The sequence below is a fragment of the Acipenser ruthenus genome, chromosome 1 (assembly GCF_902713425.1).
Source record: "Acipenser ruthenus chromosome 1, fAciRut3.2 maternal haplotype, whole genome shotgun sequence".
NCBI classification, from domain to species: domain Eukaryota; kingdom Metazoa; phylum Chordata; class Actinopteri; order Acipenseriformes; family Acipenseridae; genus Acipenser; species Acipenser ruthenus.
Window position 1 is genome coordinate 3,788,702 of NC_081189.1, and position 21,235 is coordinate 3,809,936.

At 39.0% G+C, this 21,235-nt stretch overlaps 1 protein-coding gene across 8 annotated transcripts in view; it reads right to left on the minus strand.

The window, feature by feature from the left end:
* Positions 1 to 18,418, minus strand: part of LOC131739055 (single-stranded DNA-binding protein 2) — a 107,588-nt gene extending 89,170 nt beyond the window's left edge. For 2 of the 8 annotated variants that reach the window (XM_059032668.1, XM_059032699.1), the window contains exon 1: positions 18,162 to 18,414. In XM_059032668.1, coding sequence (XP_058888651.1) covers positions 18,162 to 18,217 — 56 coding nt within the window. In that variant the 5' untranslated portion in view covers positions 18,218 to 18,414. Of the gene's footprint in view, positions 1 to 18,161 lie in introns of all 8 variants that reach the window. The other 6 variants (XM_059032757.1, XM_059032803.1, XM_059032871.1 and 3 more) reach the window with 5 other exon arrangements.
* Positions 18,419 to 21,235: the final 2,817 nt, after the last annotated feature.

Below are 21,235 nucleotides of genomic sequence, written 5' to 3' on the forward strand. Positions count from 1 at the left end.
CAAATAATGGTCATTAGTGACGTTCATCCTTACTAAACATTTAGTTTTCCGAATGGCTTGTCATCCACACATTATTACAGTTTGTAGAGTGATTATGAAATCGAACCTGATTCAGATTCAGTAGTATTTTAGCAACAGAAAAAAACTGCAAACATGCCCTTTTTTAGAGGTTATATTCAGGAAAGGCTCACAGTAAAGCCTGGAATGGCTCAAAGTGATACTATACAGGTTTGCTTTCCATTCCTATTATCTGAGACATTTATTTATTTTTTTCCCTCCTAGGAGAAATTCTGCAGCAGACTGCAAGAAAAAATACACTGGGCTGACTCATCTCTCCCAGTTTTTTCTAATATCCACCTGTGACACAAAACCAAGACACTGAAATGAAAAATCCTAAAATAAACCCACAATAAGCTTTAATTTACTGGAGGTGGGGGGGACTGAGAACTGTTCTTGAGCATTTCAACAGGCCCAGATTCATGTTGACATCTGACTCCTATGCAATGTTAGTAGAATGCAAATGCAGGCTCTGACATCATCCACATAGCTTCCATTCAGACCACATGCTTGTTCAGGCTTATCATTCATAAAAAAAACACCTCCTGCCTCATTGCAGGCAGTCTGTGTGTGTGCCAGTGCGCTGTGGATTAGGCTGGAGCTTAACTGAGAGTTTGAGCTAAAAAGGACAGAATAAAGTACTGTCTAAATCCACTGGTGCTTTCCAACCCATGCATTAGTACCGAGCTACATTACACACACACACAAGAACATAAGAAAGTTAACAAACGAGAGGAGGTCATTCAGCCCATCTTGCTCGTTTGGTTGTTAGTAGCTTATTGATCCCAGAATCTCATCAAGCAGCTTCTTGAAGGATTCCAGTGTGTCAGCTTCAAAAACATTACTGGTGAGTTGGTTCCAGACTCCCACAATTCTCTGTGTAAAAATGTGTCTCCTATTTCCTGTTCTGAATGCCCCTTTATCTAATCTCCATTTGTGACCCCTGGTCCTTGTTTCTTTTTTCAGGTCGACATTGCCAATACCTTTTATAGAACTTTGAATGCTTGAATCAGATCGCCACGTAGTCTTCTTTGTTCAAGACTGAATAGATTCAATTCGTTAAGCCTGTCTGCATATGACATGCCTTTTTATCCCGGGATAATTCTGGTCGCTCTTCTTTGCACTCTTTCTAGAGCAGCAATATCCTTTTTGTAGCGAGGTGACCAGAACTGAAAACAGTATTCTAGATGAGGTCTTACTAATGCATTATAAAGTTTTAACATTACTTCCCTTGATTTAAATTCAACACTTTTCACTATATATCTGAGCATCTTGTTGGCCTTTTTATAGCTTCCCCACATTGTCTAAATGAAGACATTTCTGAGTCAACATAAACTCCTAGGTCTTTTTCATAGATTCCTTCTTTGATTTCATACACACACACACACACACACTCTGCTGCAAAATATTTTAGACTGTCACATGCAAACAAAACAAAACATCCTTACAGTATGATGAGTTGACATATTGCCCCAAAAAGGCGATATGCCAATTTGATTGTCCATCCCGCCGTCCAGTGCCAGCTCAGTCATGTGTTAGAGTCATTATGATATGTTTCTTACCCCACAACACCATCCTGCAAAGATGTAGGCAACACAAACAACCAGCATACCTTGCAGCTGTGCATGAATTCACTTCTTAGAATCAGGCAATGGAAGGCATGACCTAATCTTAGCAATATTTCGTAGATGATAAAAATACACTTTGGTGACATCACAGCATGAAAACATACATCAGAATCAAATATGAATCACACATTTCTGGCATCTGATTTTGGGTCTGAAGTTAAATTACTCAACTCTGTTTTTAGAGAATTGGCAAACTCCAGTTATTGCAGAGAACCCAAAATCAAAACTTCTGTCTTCTCTGAGTTTAACTGCAAAAAATGTTGAGACTTCCAGATTTTGACATCATTCAGACACTCAATTAAACCAGAGACCGCAGAGGTATCCCCAGGTTTCACAGAAATACAAAGCTGTGTGTCATCAGCATAGCTGTGAAAATATACACTATGTTTACAAAATATCTCCCCCAGCACTAGCATGTACTGTATAAAGAAAATAATATGGGACCAGAATGGAACCCTGGGGAACGCCACAGGTAACTGTAGATAATCCTGATGCTGAATCTCCCAAGGAAACAACATTCCATCTATTAGTAAGATATGACTTAAACCAGTTTAGTACAGTTCCAGACAACCAGTGTGGAGTAGTGGTTAGGGCTCTGGACTCTTAACCGGAGGGTTTGGGTTCAATCCCCGGTCGGGGACACTGCTGTTGTACCCTTGAGCAAGGTACTTTACCTAGATTGCTCCAGTTAAAAACCCAACTGTGTAAATGGGTAATTGTATGTAAAAATAATGTGTTATCTTGTAACAATTGTAAGTCGCCCTGGATAAGGGCGTCTGCTAAGAAATAAATAATAATAATAAATAATAACCCTACCCATGATCAACAGTATCAAAACCTGCACTTAGGTCTAATAAAACCAAAATGGAAATAGACCCAGAGTCTGCATTTACCAATAAGTCATTTACCACTCTATCAAGTTCAGTCTTTGTACTATGAGTGGGTCGAAAACCTGATTGGAACTTTAAGAACTTTACCATTATCAAGAAACAGATTAAGTTGATTGGCTACTACCTTCTCCAAGATCTTAGCTATAAAAGGTAAATTGGAGATCGGTCTAAAATTCCTCAAAACTGTAGGATCTAAATGAGATTTTTTGAGTAGTGGCAGTTTTAAAAGCAGTTGGTACTCTTCCAGTTGACAAAGCTCTGTTAGAGCAGGCTGCTGGATGGTGGTGGTCACCCGCAGGTTTTGTTGCTATCCAGGATGAATCTGGTATACAATGAATGTTTCAGATCACACCCAGTTGGCAATGTGTGTCACAGTTCTCTATGTTTTGCTCTATCATCCAGCTACATCACATACTACTGTAGCTAGTTGCATTCCCACCAGCAGGAATCTCTCAGACTCTTGCCACATTTTCATGGCTTCTGCACCATGAAACCAGTCTTTAAAACTCTCTTTCCAATATCAAACTGGGTCTGACACTTGTACCATATGTAGTCTACAGTCTATAATCCAATAAGCAACCAGGCATTACACAAAACACTAAACTATTTATGCATCACGCTTTTGTATAATTGCAAAATCAATACACCAACTTCCAAGATTTCTCTGACATAATATAATTCACAGCTTTCACATTCGGCCTACGTTATTTTTTTCTGCAGACCGAGATTTAAAACTTCAACCATCAGCGCGAGTTGGAGAGATGGAGCTCTGTCAGCCTGCAATCCTAACAGAGTCCCTATTGAAATCACTTTGATCTTGATCTGCTGATGATGGAAATCAACCTAAGTCTAATTTCAAATTGCTTTCGAGTCAGTCCCAGTGACTGTGCCTTTCCACAAACCATGCCTGAGGATGTACAGTAGCTGCTCTGTGTGCAGCATGGATCATACACCCTGTTATTATGAACATCTGTTTTCCAGGAGATCACAACATAGAGTAGTCCTAAGCCAAGGTCTCCACCTCTGATATGTAATGTTTAAAGCATCATTTAAAAAATAAATATTGAAGAAAATATAAAGGAACTCAAGTATAAAACTTATCTCGACCTCTTTCAATGGTTGATGAACACTGAGGAAATGAACAATCTTGCAGGCAACGAAGCCCCATGACTATTGAGTTTCTGTTGTGACTAATAGTTCCTGTAAGACAAGACTTATCTGTACCCTTGAGACCCTAAAATATCAATATATTTACCAGCTATAAAGATCATTGAAGATTAAAATTAGTCAACTTAAATGTTATGAATTGCTGTTCTTCTTTAAGCTGCTTTCAATAGACTCAATGACAGGTCACAAAAACCCCAGTATATTTTCTGTTTTTAATTTTCATAACTTCAAAGCATTTCTAAGTTGTTACTCCTCCGTCATTATTTTATGTAGACCCAAGACTCCATCATGAACCCTTAATGATTCCTTCTGCATTGAAATTGTGGAGCTCCGTTCTAGACAGCACCTGCCCTGTACCCTGAGGACTGCTATCAAGATGATAATCGCCCAACCACCACGGCAGAACAATCCACCACAATCCCCAAATCTTATCCATGAGTTTGGGATGAACTTGAATGACGCATTCGTCATCACGATCCTCTGCCTACCTCTCTGAACCAGTTGCTATTAACGACTCTATGGATTAACATCCTTCGAGACACCTTTTAGCTACTTATCCTTTGCCACATCATGTTAAGGCTATGATCAGGGCCAAAGATGGCCCAACTTGAAAATTAGGTAGTGGTACAAGTATGGTCATCTCCACATTATCCTTATCGTATCCCCAGTGGGAAATGCTTGCAGTGAGCATGCCAAGCACAAATGCATGAAGGGATAAGAAGCTCTTGGAAGCCAGTTGACTAGAGTAAATTACACAGCTGACTAATGAGTGTGGCGCAGTCTCAAATCAGCCCCCAGTGGATATCGGCGATTACCAAAACCAAAAGGTCTTCAGCACATACTGTATACCATGATTCAGAAATCCAAAAGAAAAAAAAAATAATATCACATTAATACTGAGAAGCACAATAACACTGATACATCTAACAGAACATAACTTTAAAATGAGCATTAGTTAGAAAACAACAAACATATTGGCAAGTTATAATTATTAATTAAGGGGACACAGGTTTTAATGTCTTTTAACTCACATACAGGTGCACAGTATTGTGTAAAGGCATATAAAAAGTAAAGCTGTCACATTTCAGTTTGCAATCATTCCGAGCGGTTCTGGGTTCTGTTACTCCAATACAGATTTACCGTTTCTCTTAATCTACCTTTACTTGGCTTGGAGCTTGGCTAGAGATCCAAAGTGCCTCACAATATGATCTTTGCCTTCAACAAGGGCACATACATTTCTATTACTATTATCACCATCCCCTTTGTCAGTTTCTCAGTCCCAAAGCAAAAAAAAATAATAAAAAATTATTTCTGACTATTAACAATAAACCCGGCTTCTCAGTTCTTCATACATTAAGATAGACGTATCCCAAAGGCTTTACCACACCACGTGTATTACCCTGAGGGAACACCAGTCCTTATGATCAGACACAGCAATGGACAGCAGACCCTATTCCTATTTGACATCTGATTACTTCTTCCCAGACATGAGCCAGGCACGGCCTGCTCCGCAAGCTGTGTTTAACTGGAAATGCTATAATCTTATCAAACAGGACTAGACAGAATAAAAGAGCATAATGCTTCTTCAAAGTCTCCATGAAGATGGACTACAAAACAAAGATTACCGAGACAGGACGCTCACTTACTGTAAAAGGAGGGTGGATGTTGGGAAATTCTGCCACACACACACACTCACCACAATCAACAAGTGTACTATCAGATTGATTTTGTGACATACGTGCTGGGCTTTGTTTTTCTGTCTTTCAGTTTCGTGAATTTTATGCTGATGATTATCCTTGCACTGGCTGGCTTATGCAGCTAATCGATTCTAATCATGCTTTGTATAAAACATATGCATGTTTGGGAATGAGTCTATTGCTTTACCACAAGCTGTACAGAGTGCATGAAGTACAGTGTACAGAGTTAACTTATTATGATTTTATTAACAGATAATATTGTCATGATTCTTATGTTTTTAAAATCATTAAATTATGATTTTTATTAACACACCATACTAACACTAGCAATATTATCACTTCCCCAGCTCCCCACTTTCTGCTGCTGAAGACAACACAATACTGTGTAACTGTGCAAATAGGTTCAAATGTATATTGAGGGGTATGCTTGGGCTTGTATGGGGAAGTATTTTAGAGCTGAAGAGAAATCCACCAACAAGGGTTTAATATTGTCTTTAATGAATCATCTTAGCACACACACACTTTCATTTGCACTCTTCTTCAACCATGTGTTTATACCTGGACACAAGGGCATCATTTTATACAGTGATGAAACCTAGGAAGCATCCATACCAGGAAGGGAGCCAGCGGGGGGGCAGGGTGTGCGGCGCACCCCGGGCCCTGAAAATAAAGCTTGGTGGGACCCTCTTGACTGCCCGAACACACACTTAGAAAAATACACCTCCACACACGCGCTTCAATACTGTTGCCATCATACGCTTAACTCTATAACTGGCACAGACCCATCTAATCAGCCCAAGTGTTGCTTTGTCTTTACCGCTGTTATTCTCCTATTAAATATAATGGATTGCTTTTAAAACTACACTACCCAGAAGCCCAGCGATGAACATTTTTGTATCTATTTGGCCATTGGATAACGAGAAATCAGGTGGTTTTGTGGGTGTTTCAGTTGGTGTTGCGCTGTTGGTCTGTCTTCTGCGGCGCTGCCTGTGTGCTGTGTGAGAGGAGTGATTTGAAAAAGCAACTAGCTGTTTTGTGTAAGAGTTCTATTGTGTGGAATAATTTGGGAGTTGTATATACAGAAAATTCAAAAGTACCTGAAAAAACCAGTCAACTGGTCAAATAAACACTTAAATTTAATGTATGTATTAATTTATTTAGTTATTGCAAATTTTTATATATTTATATATATATATATAGATTAAAATAATTAATATTAATGTTATTTGTTGTAGTATTGTTGTTGGATAACAGCATTTTATTATTTTGTTGTATATTTTTATTTCACTAAAATTAAAAATACATTTGTACATTTTTGGTTAACATCTCGCATTTTATTTTATGCTTGCCAATCATATATCAAATCTTATTTTTACTTAAATATTGCCTTCTGATATAATATTACCATTAATGTGTTCCTCCTCCTCCTCCTCCTCTCATGTTCATGACAATGTGTGTATTGCAGGGAGTCTGACATCAAGACAAAGACAGTTTGAATACCTTCGCCCACCAGGGCACCTATTTTTTTTAACTTGTCCCGGCAGGGGGGGTAGGAGTCTAAAGTCTATCTCAAATGTGGGAAAACCAATTTCTGTTCATGACCTCGTATTTTTCATCAATAAAGCCTTCACTGTTTACATTAATTGTATTCCTAAGCAATCCGCTGGATTCTTAGTCCCTCAATAGGTGGCATTTGTAGTCAGATATTTGCATCTCTTGTTATGTTTTCAACTATTTTATGTCTTTACAGTCTTTACAGTCTTTTAAGTCTTTACAGCTTTTAATTAGAGTAAGACTCGCTCCCCTCCTCTCCCCCCTCCCACCCCCCGGCATGAAAAGCTAGCTCCGCTCCTGATCCATACCATACCAATTTCATTTGTACAGTGTCCTTCATGTGACAGCATCCCAGCACACATTACATTACAAATAATAAACAGCGAGACAAAATAGTTCCAAACTGTTCTGACCTTAGATTTACAAATACTGACAGACTCAGCATTCCGGATACAAAGTGAAGGAGCTCGAACCCTAAAAGCGCTGGCACCCTTAGGTTTGTAATCGAGTTCTTAGAATTACCAAGTGACCATTATTTGCCGATCTCAAAACTACAAGCCTGTTTATAGGGAATTAGTAACTCACTCAAAAATAGACAGGGCCCAGACCATGAATATTTGCAGTTATATGCTAGAAGTAAAAGTTAGTGACCCTTCCTGGTACGAAATGTCTTCCTGTGCTGTGGCTCAGTTAAAGATCAGAGCCGTCAGTTACATGAGTAGAAACTTGAGACTGTTACACATGGGAGCATTCGAACCCCAGCTTCCACTGTATACCAGTGGGAGGTAATTATAGGCAAGACAAAAGATTTTAAAACACTGGTCAGCACACCTACACTGCATGGTTCTTCTACAATGCTTCAGTAATATTTTCTTATTGTTTTTAGCAATGTAGCAAAGTTTAATAATGTTATGGGTGTGGCTGAGGCAGAGCTGAGTGGCTTTCTGTCAGCACTTTAACTGAACCCATGGCGCTTGTAAAAGAAGAGTCGGGATGTTGACCATTTTACCACAAGGGATACCCGGGCCACAGCCAACAGCAAGTGTAATAAATTATGCCGTCAAGTGTTATTCTCTTGTGCTGTACTTTAATCCATTTTTGCTAGTAATCAGGAAAAGTGCTTTTGTTCCGATCTGTTGTTGACAACAAGGTGGTCAGCTCACTTTTACAGTCAATCAGGGCATTTAAGATACTGTGGTACTCGACTACACCTGAATTTATTAGTTGTGGATTTATTTATTTTTCATTAAACCAAGAACATGATTTCTACAACACTATTTACTTACTGAGGATGAGGAATAAGAACCTGCTGAATCACTCACTCATTCGATTGCCTGTGCCTTTAAAGACATAGGCTAGAGGCATTCACTCCTATTAGTGACAGTCAATGTTTCTAGCTGCTGTCACAGACCTTTTGCTGCCAGTCAAACTGATGGCCGGCTTCAGTCTCTGCCCGTCAACTAGCTTTTGAAACCATCTCCGACGGGTATTTACCAGTTAATGGAAGGTATAACCAGCTTACTTCTGTCTGAACACTCCCTATATAACAATGGAATCCCTACCCCCCACCCCGTGCAGTTTTGGAATCTTTTTCATGAATGTACAATCATTCATTTTTGATAAAGGCTACATTTATCATGTCAAACAGCCTGATGTTTATTGCATTAGGTTTCAGTAAATGGACACAGTCTGGGAAGAAAGGCGGTTTAAATGGAATGCAGCCAATACAGTAGTATCTAAACTAGCAGTTTCAAATTATATATTTACTAAATGCTATTTTAAAACAACATGCAATACTGCTGAACAAATGAGGTATTTTTTTACATCCACTTGGGGCAGGAAGGGTGCTTGTTTACACTCTCGTGCACCACATGTACTTGGAGGTTAGACATGATTCTGAGAGCTCTATTGAGGCCCCAGGGGTAGAACGTCTGCATTTTAAAAAGCCACCAGGATGTGATGACAGAAACAGCAAACGGCACAAAATGACTCTAAATACAAAGAATTTTAAGATTCCTCTGATGTTTCACACCCATACCAAGGTGCTGTTTAACCCTTTTAATGTCCAATGTTTTACAATGCCTGACCCCAACAACAGAGAGGATTGCTTTGCAGTGTGGTACTGGGATTAAAATGGAAACCCATGTTATTTATATTCCCAAAAATCTGAGGCATACATACAATTATACAGCAGCACTAAGCTATTCCGTTATGCATGCTTAACCTTGTTCTACCATGGGGATGATGCCACTTGCATATTAATGAGAAAAGGTTGATCAACATTCCTTAACCTAGCGAGGTGCGTGCAATATTCCTCAACAGCATGGCTTCTGAAACTGCAAAAATGATTCATTCTGTCTTTTGAAATATAACCCCTCCTAAAAGTATTAATTTTGTTGTTAGAAATAGGAGCCATTTATTTAATTCATTGTTTTTACAGACAAAACTGGATCTTCATATACACTATTTGATGTCTGGTCCTCATAACTATTGGTACACAAAAGGTCCTATTTTAGGCATCTATAGCGGTGGCCAAAAGCTTTGCATCACCCTATAGAATTAACTAATTTTGCTTCATAAAGTCAAATGAAACCCACTGAATAATGTTACATTAACATATTTAATTAAATAACGCTTTGTAGTATTCTATCTACTTAACGAAAAACTGACAAAATGTGGCATTTCAAAGTCTAACATGAAATACTGTACAAGTATTCTAGCTTCTGGTAGACTTTTGCGATGTAATTTTTTAGTTTCTTGGATTGCATGATGTTAAATAAAAGATCTCAATTGTGTTCATATATTTTTATTTTGTATTATCTCTAGGACGGCAAGACTGATGGCTCCCTATTGAAGACCTCAGATAAAGAACATCTCCCTTCCCAAATTAGGTCAACATAGAAAAAAAAAAAAAACCTGCATTCCTTACAACTAGTTAGGGACTTGCACAAAGGGGTATGCGCCGAAGCTCTCTAAACAAACACACACAACACAAACAGATTGAATCAAGGCAGAGTGTTCTGTGCCTTCGTAACACCAGCCCAGGGATTCCCTTCCCTCTCGAAACCAGAAATACGGCTTCTTTACAAGCCTTTTAATGCAGTGATAAAAGACTTTAGGGAAATAACGTGTGTACTGCACAGTACTTGTTTTAATAGGAACCTTTTAAAGTTATACGTTGAGGGCTAGTAGTTGGATAGGCAGGGTGTTGAATAAGACATCACAGGCGACACATATGTTTTGTCATGGTCACATACACCTATACACCTAGAACTTCTGACTATATGCCATAATATTATTAACTGATTGGACATCTGAAAAATTCACATTTGCATTTTAGTTCGGTACAAAAGTTAAAATCCCAATAAAAGACAGCGGAATGAAAACTTCTGTCCATTAGAAGTGAACAGAAACAAAAGTAAGCCCAACATCTTTAATAAATTGTTGATTCCTCATTATATATTTTATTATTTTAATTTAAAAGATATTCTGCAATCGTTTAACGAGTAAAATATCCACATTTCATCTCACGAATATGTCAATAAATATTACAAATGAAGTTTACAAAACTTTACTTGAATACTTTTGAGTCTGCCATTCAGTCAACATTGCAAATTAACACCAAGAATCTCCTCATCTATAAGGATAAGTGTTGCCATCAGGCACAGCGCATCAGACCTGTACTAGCGCTATGTATTGTGTGATTGCACTACAGCACATAGTTCTCCAAGTTGACATCCAGCCTCTATAACACCTGTTGGACTGGCATTGCCGGTAGAAGATCCACAGTGTTTCCACAGCACTGTAAAAGGACACTTTTCTTACTGAAAGGGGGTTAGCGACTGTCCTCAACAGGATGAGACAAACAGGATATTTGTGACTGATCTGTCAACACACACAGTGCGTGGCTGACTTGAGTCACTTGAGCAGCACACATCGATAAGCACTGTACAGAAGAGCAGTAGTTCCTGCTGCACGACTGATGCGCTCACCACCCCCACCCCCAACCAGCAGGGGGTGACACATACAGAAGCCAGGAATCTGGCAGTATTGCCTGCTGGGTTTGTAATGGATACTCCCACTGGTGGTGTCTTGTCTCCATCATTAGGAGGTAAAAATTATGTACTTCTTGTATGGTGCACACTAGTACTGTACGATAATTACATTGTGCTTTGATAATGAGCTGAATATGTGCATGATAAATCACTGTTATCACACGACTTACATCTTTTTTACATAGATAGTTTCACAGTGCAGTATGCATTGCGAAAATCCAATCCAATGGATTATAGGGCCACATATACAAACATTAATAACAATAAAACGAATATATTTAAATAAAGAAAAATGATTATGAACCTTGAGTTCTTATCAAAATGGCTCAAACATAATTCCATTTCTATTTCAGCTTATTCCCTGCGTCTCAGTTATTTACTAGAACTGCTCTCTGGCAGCTACTGTTCATCTGAACTGCTTCACCAGAGACCAAACCCACAAACCCCTCAATGCAGAGGGGAAGATGGAAACCAATGAAGCAGCTGTTTGGTAAAGAGAATGAAAATAGCAACACCAAAGACAGACTGGTCATCAACCGAGTATTCCAATCCCATGCCACTTTTGAGTTCTTGCTTCTTGTTTTGTTAGTGTTTTTGTTGCTGTTTGATTAAGCAGACTATGCTTGCTTAATCTTCTAAGTTGTTGAACCTCTGGTTTATATACTTTTTTATTTCTTAAGTATGATAGGTGATTCTGTATTATTTTATATAATGCTGTACCTTTCTCTCCTACATAGTTAAATTATTTTACATTTTTGGCAAAATATACTGTAAACAAGGGTTGCTAGTTTTGCATGACATGTTTCTTAAGACTGAAGATTAATTTTCTCTATTTGCGATTTCACTTTTACCTTAAACATTTCAGGGGTTATGAAATTTAAACACATATTCTGTTCTTCAAAATGCGCCTTTTTTAGTACTTCTTGTTGAACAGTTTGTCTAGTGTTATAATCGTTTGGTCTGTCAGTTCTTTGAATTTCTGGTCAAAATCTAATTATTAGTATGAGTTTTCTCTCACACAGAAATGTATAATGGATACAGACACATGAACACATGCAAAAAATATTCCAAAAACAATAAAAGCAAGGTCTGGTCTGTCTTAAAACTGGCAAAGGCATTATTTTGCAAACTAAACCTTCTGGTTCCCACAAGCACGGATTACCTATTTCCAATTGGAATTCCAGTTAAAGTCATGAGAGAGTGGGGCTGCCATGGGCAGCAAAGACTTGAAATGACCAGTCTATAGGGATATGAAACTGCTCTACAAATATCAGGTGATGTTCTTCAGCAGAACCTGTTCACCAGAATGTCATCACTTATAAGATTGTTCCCCAAACATCAGAGATTTCTACAGTCTTGGTTATGGAAGCAGCTGCCAGTGCCAGCCAACATAGGCACCTAACCCACAGTGCAGAGGAGGCATGTGCCAAGCAGAAGTAATAATCTGACGAGGTGCGATTTCAAAATAACAGAAGCCTGTTTTTACTTTATTGAAGTAGGCAAAAAAGAAGCATGAAAAACTTGTCATTGTTCTATATAGAAATGAATGTTCAGCTTTCATACTGAAGCTTCCGTACTACACAGTGCAGGAATTTGCTTGCATCGTTTAAGATGTTTTATTTGTGTAAATAATGCTTATTTGTGTATAAAAAAAACAGCAAGATCGCAGTCCTTCTTTCACAGCCAGTGTCATTTTAAAGGCAAGTACCTGAAATCATTGGGTAATTAAAGTCTTTTTGCTTATATATTACCCATCCCATTGTTCTGAGCACGGTCAGCCTTTGTTGAAGATATAAAATAATTTAACCAAGCTCAAGAAAGTGCAAAACTTGCCCCGATATTTAAAGTAAAAAACATATACATTTTTTTTTTTAAAAACGAGTAAGAATGACTTGACTGCAGCTGCAGCAATTGCATTATTAAGTAAACTTATTTTTATTATGGGCAAACTCTAATTCAATGGTCTAATTCTATTTCAAAGGCAAAGACAATGTATCAGATGAACAAATCCATTTAACTGCTCCTTTCTGCAAATAAGTTTATACTGTTCAATGTATATGATAAAGGGGTTGTAGACAGTAAACCAATGCTTCTGACATGGCAAGTATTTTGAACTGTTATTTATACTTACCTTGGAGAATATTTACCATTAAGAACAGTACTTGGGTGTTCTTTGTGGCTCTTTAGCACTTCCCTTTAAAAAGCTGCATGTAAGAATTCCATTCATTGTGCAGAGATGCAATTAGTGCTGGTTGTGCCATTTGGTGCTACTTGCTTTAACATGTATTGACACATGTTCAGTAAGTACATAGTGAACATTTTATGCTGAAACACCTGCCCAATTTTGTGGGTTTACAATTACTAAAACCATAATTTCACAATTTAAACAGGAAGGTTTGCTTGGTTTCTTAGGAGCAAGGGAGGCAATGCCTTCCCAAAATTTCAAAGTGAAAAAATTAACGTTCCTGGCGGTACATCTTCGGCCTTGTCAGAAATAAAATCAAACCGAACGTGCAGTACATAGTTGTCTTGCTCGTCAGTGGACTCCTCAGAAATAATTGCAAAAGACTCACGTCAATTAATTAGAGACTTCACCTCCTCAAAATGTGCAGCAAAAACCTTTGGAAGGTAGTCTTGTCTTAGCTTATTCCCACATGGTAAGTAACCGGCATTTTGTACATTCCGTTGAATAAATTCTCTCAGCTTTGGGTGATCGTGTTTTTCCAACGGAATATTAGCACTTGCAAATGCATCCACAAGTTCCAATGTAGCGAAATGACGGCTGTCAGAGCTCTCAGTCGTCTTCTTAAAGAGATGAAATTGTTTTTTTTTTCCTTTTCGTTTCCCAGCAGTGTGCTATCTGCAGCCCTCTTTTTGCTCTGATGGCTTTCGCAGTCCACGTGGCGCTGAACAGTTGCCTGCCGTGTGTGATCCAACAAAACAAACATTGCAGGCAAAATGGTATGCCACAGTCGGTGTGTAGAATTTGGCTTCCAAACTCTTTTACGCTGCACTAGTGCTTTTAAAGGTTTTTGATTTAACTCATTTTGAAATGATCTGACTTGTTTTACGCGTTAGCAAGAATATGAGAATACTACGATACGGAACCGCCCGGATGTTCAAATCTACCAACCAGTGAGTTGAGCCCTGAATGTCATTCGCTGCTGTAAAGTGTCAATCAGTAAATCCTGTCTGTCAAGGTCATGACCTTTTTTTATTGAAACAAGCTATTATTCGCATCTGGAACCCGTAATGGCCTGCATATAACTGTATTGCATTTTACTATAAAAACACCAGGTTTCACAGTCCGTGAAGCGTTTTCCATGGCCGTGAATTAGGTACACCCCTAATTATAATAAAATAATGTTAAAAAAAAGTCAAATGCAGGAAAAAAAAAAAAAATTGAACCTAAACCCTAGATTCAACATTCCAATAGTAACAGCAGTTCTGGCTCCTCAGAGGAGGCTAGCCTCCATTATGATGCAATGCGACAAGCAATTGTGTCGTACGACACACCGCACCACGACAAATAATAATAAATGTTTGATAGGAGCCATTCACACTGCCTGCAATGCAACGGGCAACACTGAAGCGACACAAAAATAGGATTGGTGTCTTTTTTTATAATTTTGTCGCGCAGCAGCTAGGGAACTGACCAATGAGGAACAGCTTCCCTTACGCGCCTTCAGTAAACAATGGCGGAAAAAAAGATCATTCTTGCAGTATCAAAACCCAGAGCTGTACAATAAACGACACAAAATTATAAAGACACAGCAGAGGGAGAACAGCTGGCAGTCCATATATATAGCTGGTGTATGAGTCGTTTACTTTTACTGGAATAAGTATTCTGAAAAGCGTATTTATTCTGCATTGTTAATAGCTGTATAACCGGACTGTCACACGCGTGATTTTTTCCAGCTGATGTTAAAATCAGAGGAGAGTCGCCTATCACATCGCTCGCGCTTGTCACCACTGGTGTGAAAGGTAGTGTTGCAGCGAAAGTACCATTTTATCACAGGACAAATCGCATCACGTCCAGTGTATGGAGACCTTTACTTAATATGCATTATTATGAGTGAATTTGAAGGAGATTTTGACCAGAAAAATAAATAAATTCATCATAACGGTAGGAAAATTAAAAAAACATCTGGAACGGCAGACAAAAAATAAACTGCGTCAATGCGCGATAACGTGGAAAATCCCTTCACTGTTTAATCCCATTAAACCAAAGTTAAAAAGTGAAGCCAGCGTTGTTAACATGCGTGGATGACGGGAGATGTAGTTTTCCTCTGCCTTTCTGCTAACTGGAAACACCTTTCAGTGCACCAGATAAACTACTATTCCCAGAAGACAGTGCGCGCCCATATGCCCATATTTTCCCCAGCGCAGGCAAACTCGTTCACTCTCATTTCGCCTGTACGGTCGGTATATAATTATTTTGTTGGTCGTTTATTTAAGTTCAGCAAATTAAGTCGACAGGATGCACTTGGTTTTTTATCTGCCTTAACTTTGTTTAGAAAATATTGTATGCAAAGTACGTTAGTGACATGGTCTTGAATACAGTGCATTTTTAAACATACGCTGGCAGCGTGTAACAGTTAAGTTTATTAGAATAATCTACGATGGGCTACTGTTTTGTTTTCTCTGTTGGCTAGTGAAGAAAATGCGTTTAACAGCTGAACTGGGTAAACCCTATTTAGACTGTACTTGCATTTCTCTTGATCCTATTACTATGCAATGGACTCTCCTGAACTAGGCACCACCTTACTGGATCCTCAGCTGATGCACTATTAATATGCCATTGTTGATATAACTTGTTGTAATCCTAACTTGTTGCATCCTAGTTCATGTTGTATTTCAGTAGTATTATTTGCACTTACTGTAAACTATACTGCATTTAAATATTAATCTTGCATTGTAACCCTGTACAGTACTGCCCTGTAACACCTGTAAGTCACCTTGGATAAATAAATAAATAAATAAACAAATAAATAAATAATATGAAAAGTGTTGTCATTCAGAACACAATAATACGATAATACTGTTGTTGGGGACTTAATGGGACCCCCAAGCCCTGGCCTTTTTCGGCCTCTTGGTTTTTTATTGACCACCAGCCCCACTGATGTATACTGTATGTATGTATGTACAGTATGTATTATATATATATATATATATATGTATATATATATATATATATATATATATATATTCTCCTCGCTATGCTCGACAGTTACTATAGTACTTCAATTTGCCTCCCCCACTTTAAAAGAAAGTTAGGCGCCTATGCCAACCAAACACCTAACATCAAAGTCTGTTTGACCTGCTATCTTGCGTTTTATAAAAGTCTCCCAAAGTAAAAGCACAGCAAGCTGTAATAAATGATAAAACACGGTAAAGCATGGGTACTGTAGGTATTGTACATTGCACAGAGGTATGGAAGCATATTACAAAACATGAAAAACCATGGAAAACTAATGCAGTATGGAAAAGCATGGGAACCCTGCAAAATTACCATGCAAATGTGTGACTTAAACAAGTTCTAACTTATAACATATCTTTATATGACATGATACAGGAATACCATTTGCATGTCAACTTCATGTGAGGGGCAGCCCATTCACGCATAAGCGAGTGCTGCATATCGACGTGTATTCTTAATGCGGTTATTATTTTTATTTTATTTATTTATTTATTTATTTAATGCATTTCACGATACCTCTGTTTGAAAATTCATGGTTATTATTATTTGCAGTCCACAGCAAATATCCAATACTACTCTTACCAAGAGAAAATTAAAGACCTGTCAGACTTCAGTAGCCACACAGCACGGCAGTAAACTGGTCTCCGGTGCAATAAAACACACTACACGATCAAAGTAAGAAAAGATAAGGCTGAACCAGAGTATTATAAAAATACCAATTACTGTACGAGCAATGCGTGAAGCAAGACTGTCTTTTACTTCCAGCCATTAAGAACACATTTACAGTTTGACTATCCCCAAAACAGCAAGCATTGTGCCTTACGACAAGCTCCGGCAAACTTTCTCCGACTGCGGTCCTGTTTAACAAACTAGCGACTAATATATATATATATATATATATATATATATATATATATATATATATATATATATATATATATATATATATATATATATATATAATGCCGCTGTACAGTCAACACACATTACTGCACAGCGTTTACCTGGGCTATACAATTCCACAACTCAGTGTTACACAAGTACTCTCACCTCCCTCTCAACTTGACATGTCGTTATCCGTGGTAATTAAGGTTACATATAGATTTAGTTACACTGAAACCGTCCAGTCAGTGACTGGAGCAATTCTGTAAGCGCCAGACAGAAAGCTTGCTCCCAATTGAACATTCACTTCTCTAAAGCATCCCTTATGTGTTCAAACTTTGCAAGGTTCGGGTATCACACAACATCAAGAACAGCGAAATATTGACCGTACTCTCCAAAACACGACCGACTTTATTATGACACACCATACCGATAAATGCATACATTTAAATTATTCTGTGCATATGAAGCTTCAATACAAATTGGGGGAAACGCGTTGTTTCGTTCAACCCCGCTACACACAAACACCCACTACCAAAATATATATCTTTCCTTTTTTAATTATAAAAAATATCGCGCACGGGGTAGCCTTGTTCAGTTCTTATCTTCTACAGAAATAAAGTTAACCACCATCACCCAGCTTCAGTACCAACAACAGACCGCAACTGTGCACCCCTCGGAACTACACATATTCCCTGCCTGCCCTTGACATTCTTACTGGTCATTTCAAACAAAAAGACTAGTTTGTTAATAAAACACACGCAACACCAGCTCAACGACTCCCGTGCGTGTCATTTCGTTGCCGCTCCGGCTGGCAATGCATCCCAAGCAGTAGTTGCAGTAGTAGCAGGTATTTATAAAGTTACACTATTGCCAACCGCGGACTACTGACAATAACAACTTTTCAAAGACAACGAACCCGCCTGCCCCGATCAGCCCCACATTTGCTCGCTGCAGCCTCCCGTCTGTTCGCCCCCCTGTGCATGCCGTTCATTCATTTCATTACTTGTTTTTGCATAAAATAAACTTACTTTTCCCTGGCCTGGTTGTCGGACGGTACGCTGTTACTCTTGCCTTTGGCGTACATGCTTGCAGAGAGCTCCGATTGTCACGCACCTGTCAACCCATCACAGCCTCCCCGGGCACAACCCCGTCACCATAGCGACACACGGAGCGTCGCTTCCCATTGGGTGCTGAGCATTCCAAGACCGCCCCTTCAATGTGGTAACCGCCTTGACGGACAGATATCTTACTCCTCCTCCTGCTGTGTGCTGTGTGCTGTTTGGGAGCCCGCGCCGGCTGCGATCTCTCCCCCCTCCGAACGTGTACACACACACACACACACACACACACACACACACACACACACACACACACACACACACACACACACACACACACACACTCTGGTCTCCCTCCTCCCTCCTCCCTCTCCCTTCACCTCCCCCAGCGCAAAGGGGAGTTAGAAACCGTCCGAGAAGGATTCGAAACAACTGGCTGTTCCTTTTAAAGGCGCAGACACCCTCCACAGACACAGACCACGCATAGCAGTCAGAATAAAAACATGGCCTGGACGCTCCTCAGATAGTTTCAAGGTAAAAGGACTTGTCTTACTTCTGAACTTGAATTTGCTGGCAGCATGTAGGCGCACATTTGACAGAGTCCCTGTGCAAATATGAGGGAAATAAAACATGATTTCCTTTGACCTTCGTGTTGAAGTCACATGAAGTTAGCACCTTTTTAAAAGTGGATTTTTAAGATACAATCAAATAAAAAAGACTCAAATTGCACAGCATCTAAAGTCATTCTAGGTGTTGCCTCAATTGTAAAAGAAGTGCAGTGTATCTCATTATTCTCAGGTGAATGTAGATGACCTTGAAGAGAGTGCAATGAAGACTAATCCCAGGGCCCAAAGGAATGAGCGCTGAAGAGAGGCTGAGGGAACTGAATCTATAGAGCCAAGAACAAAGACGAATTACAGGGCTTGATGGAAGTCTTTAAAACATGAAAAACAGGGGCTGACAAAAAAAAAAACACTACCAGAGGACACAGCTGGAAATGCAGTGGAGATAGACATAGCGCAGAGGGAAGGAAACACTTGCTTCCACAGAGAGTGGTGAGGGTATGGAATGGGTTACCCAGCCATGTTATCAAGGCTGAATCATTGGGGGCCTCACTTTACAAAGTTTTGAGATCAACCACAGTAGCTACTAGCAGTCTTTGAGGAGCACTGATAGGTTGAATGACCTCCCCTCGTTCATAGCTTTCCTTATGTTCCTATAAGCTGCAATGGCTAAAAGTTGTTACTGAATAAAGTGCTGTCTTCGAAAGGTTTTCTGTCGTGGTTGCTAATGTTCTAAAGTCAACTATTTATCAATTTGTCCTAAGAGAATGTATTTGCTGGAGGCCTTATCTGAGATTTTAAATTCCTGATGGGAAATATCTGTTCTAATTTCCAATTCTTTGCTCAACACCAGCTCACCAGCAGTTGCTGGAATTTGCAGGAGCCATTGATTTTAACCAGATTTTTTGACAGGTTGGTTTCTGAGGTTTCTTAGAACATATTTTAAAATAGCACCCCCAAATGATACAGTCCTTTTCCTTCAGACTGTAATCACAACAAGCCATGTGAATCTTGCCCGTATTTAAAAAAAAAAAACCTGTGCTGCAATTATAATGTTTAGAATCGTCCCCTTGGCAACTGCTCTGAGAAGAAGGAAGTGACGTCAGCACCATAGACCACTGACTTATATTTTAATTACTGGAGCTGGCCTTGACCATTAAAAGTGATTTGTACACATTGTGATATCATTTAAGTAAAAAAAGTAAGTTTCTTGATTGGTCCTGCTCTGGATATCTGAGTTTCTGCCACAAATGAAGACGAGGGGGGAAGGGGAGGGGGGAGAGGGGAGGGGTTCTCACGTTATCCCTCTGCAGACAGTCCCAGAAGTCCTCATCACTCCAGCAAGCAGATGAGCACACTTGGACCGACATGAAGACTGAAGAACTCAGCCAGCAGCCTAGAGGGTGCTCCCTCCAGGGCTGGCTAGAGGCAGTATAGGGAAGCTGACATCACCACTGCTTTAGCGATCCATAACATTGCAGATAAAAAGAACACTGGACTCTCCAGTACTGCCAAGCCAAGCTCTTTCATGAGCATCATAATCCCTCATGAAATTCAAAATATATCATACGGTTGACAGTCTGAGAGCTGCCTCAGGTAAGATTTTTTAAAGCATGTGATGTCAACCGTACTGATATGGATAATACAAAATACTGCCACGCATACTGATGATTTTAGATATATCATAAGCGCTTGGGATGCAAAAAAAAAGAAATTGGTATCAGTTCCTCCACTGTTTAACTTTTCACTGCTCTTGTGTAAGTTTTTCCTGCCTCTTTGCTCCTGGGGCCTTGCATTGCACTGTAACTGTGTTCACATTATAAGATACCACATTATAAGAACATTATAGACTGCGTAGGATCTTTCAGCCAATCAGATGTTCGCCATCCTATAATCTTATATTATAAGTCAGTGACATTCATCCCCCGCCACGGCTGTGAATATGAAATTACCACTAACATGAAACAGTAGCTCAACATGACCTGGAGTATGTTTATGGCATGTATCTGTAAACATGTAAGTCTGACATACTGTACAGATGAACAGATACCTTCATATAACCCCAGATTTTGATACTCTCAATAGCATGAATAAAATATGACTAGATCACGTTTCATCATAATTTAACAGAAGCTTCTCTAGATATATTAAACATTTTGTGACATATGTATGGAGACTATTTTACACTCAATAGCTTGTAAAAGAAAATCCATAGACAAATAAAAATAAATGTTCTCTAGATAACTGAAAAAGCATGGAATACAACAGACAAGATAGGGGGAAGAAATCAAGTTCTTGCACTGGATAATATAATTAGTGTCTTTGCACTCTGCTCTCATTTAACTAGAATATGATTTGATCTGCTTTTATCAGGCCAACATGGAATAAAAGAGAATTTGTGTAAGCTAAGGAGACCACATGGGTCGCTTCAGTTGGGTGTGAAATAGCAGAAAGAAGGAGGGGAGCTGTTCTGGTTACTGA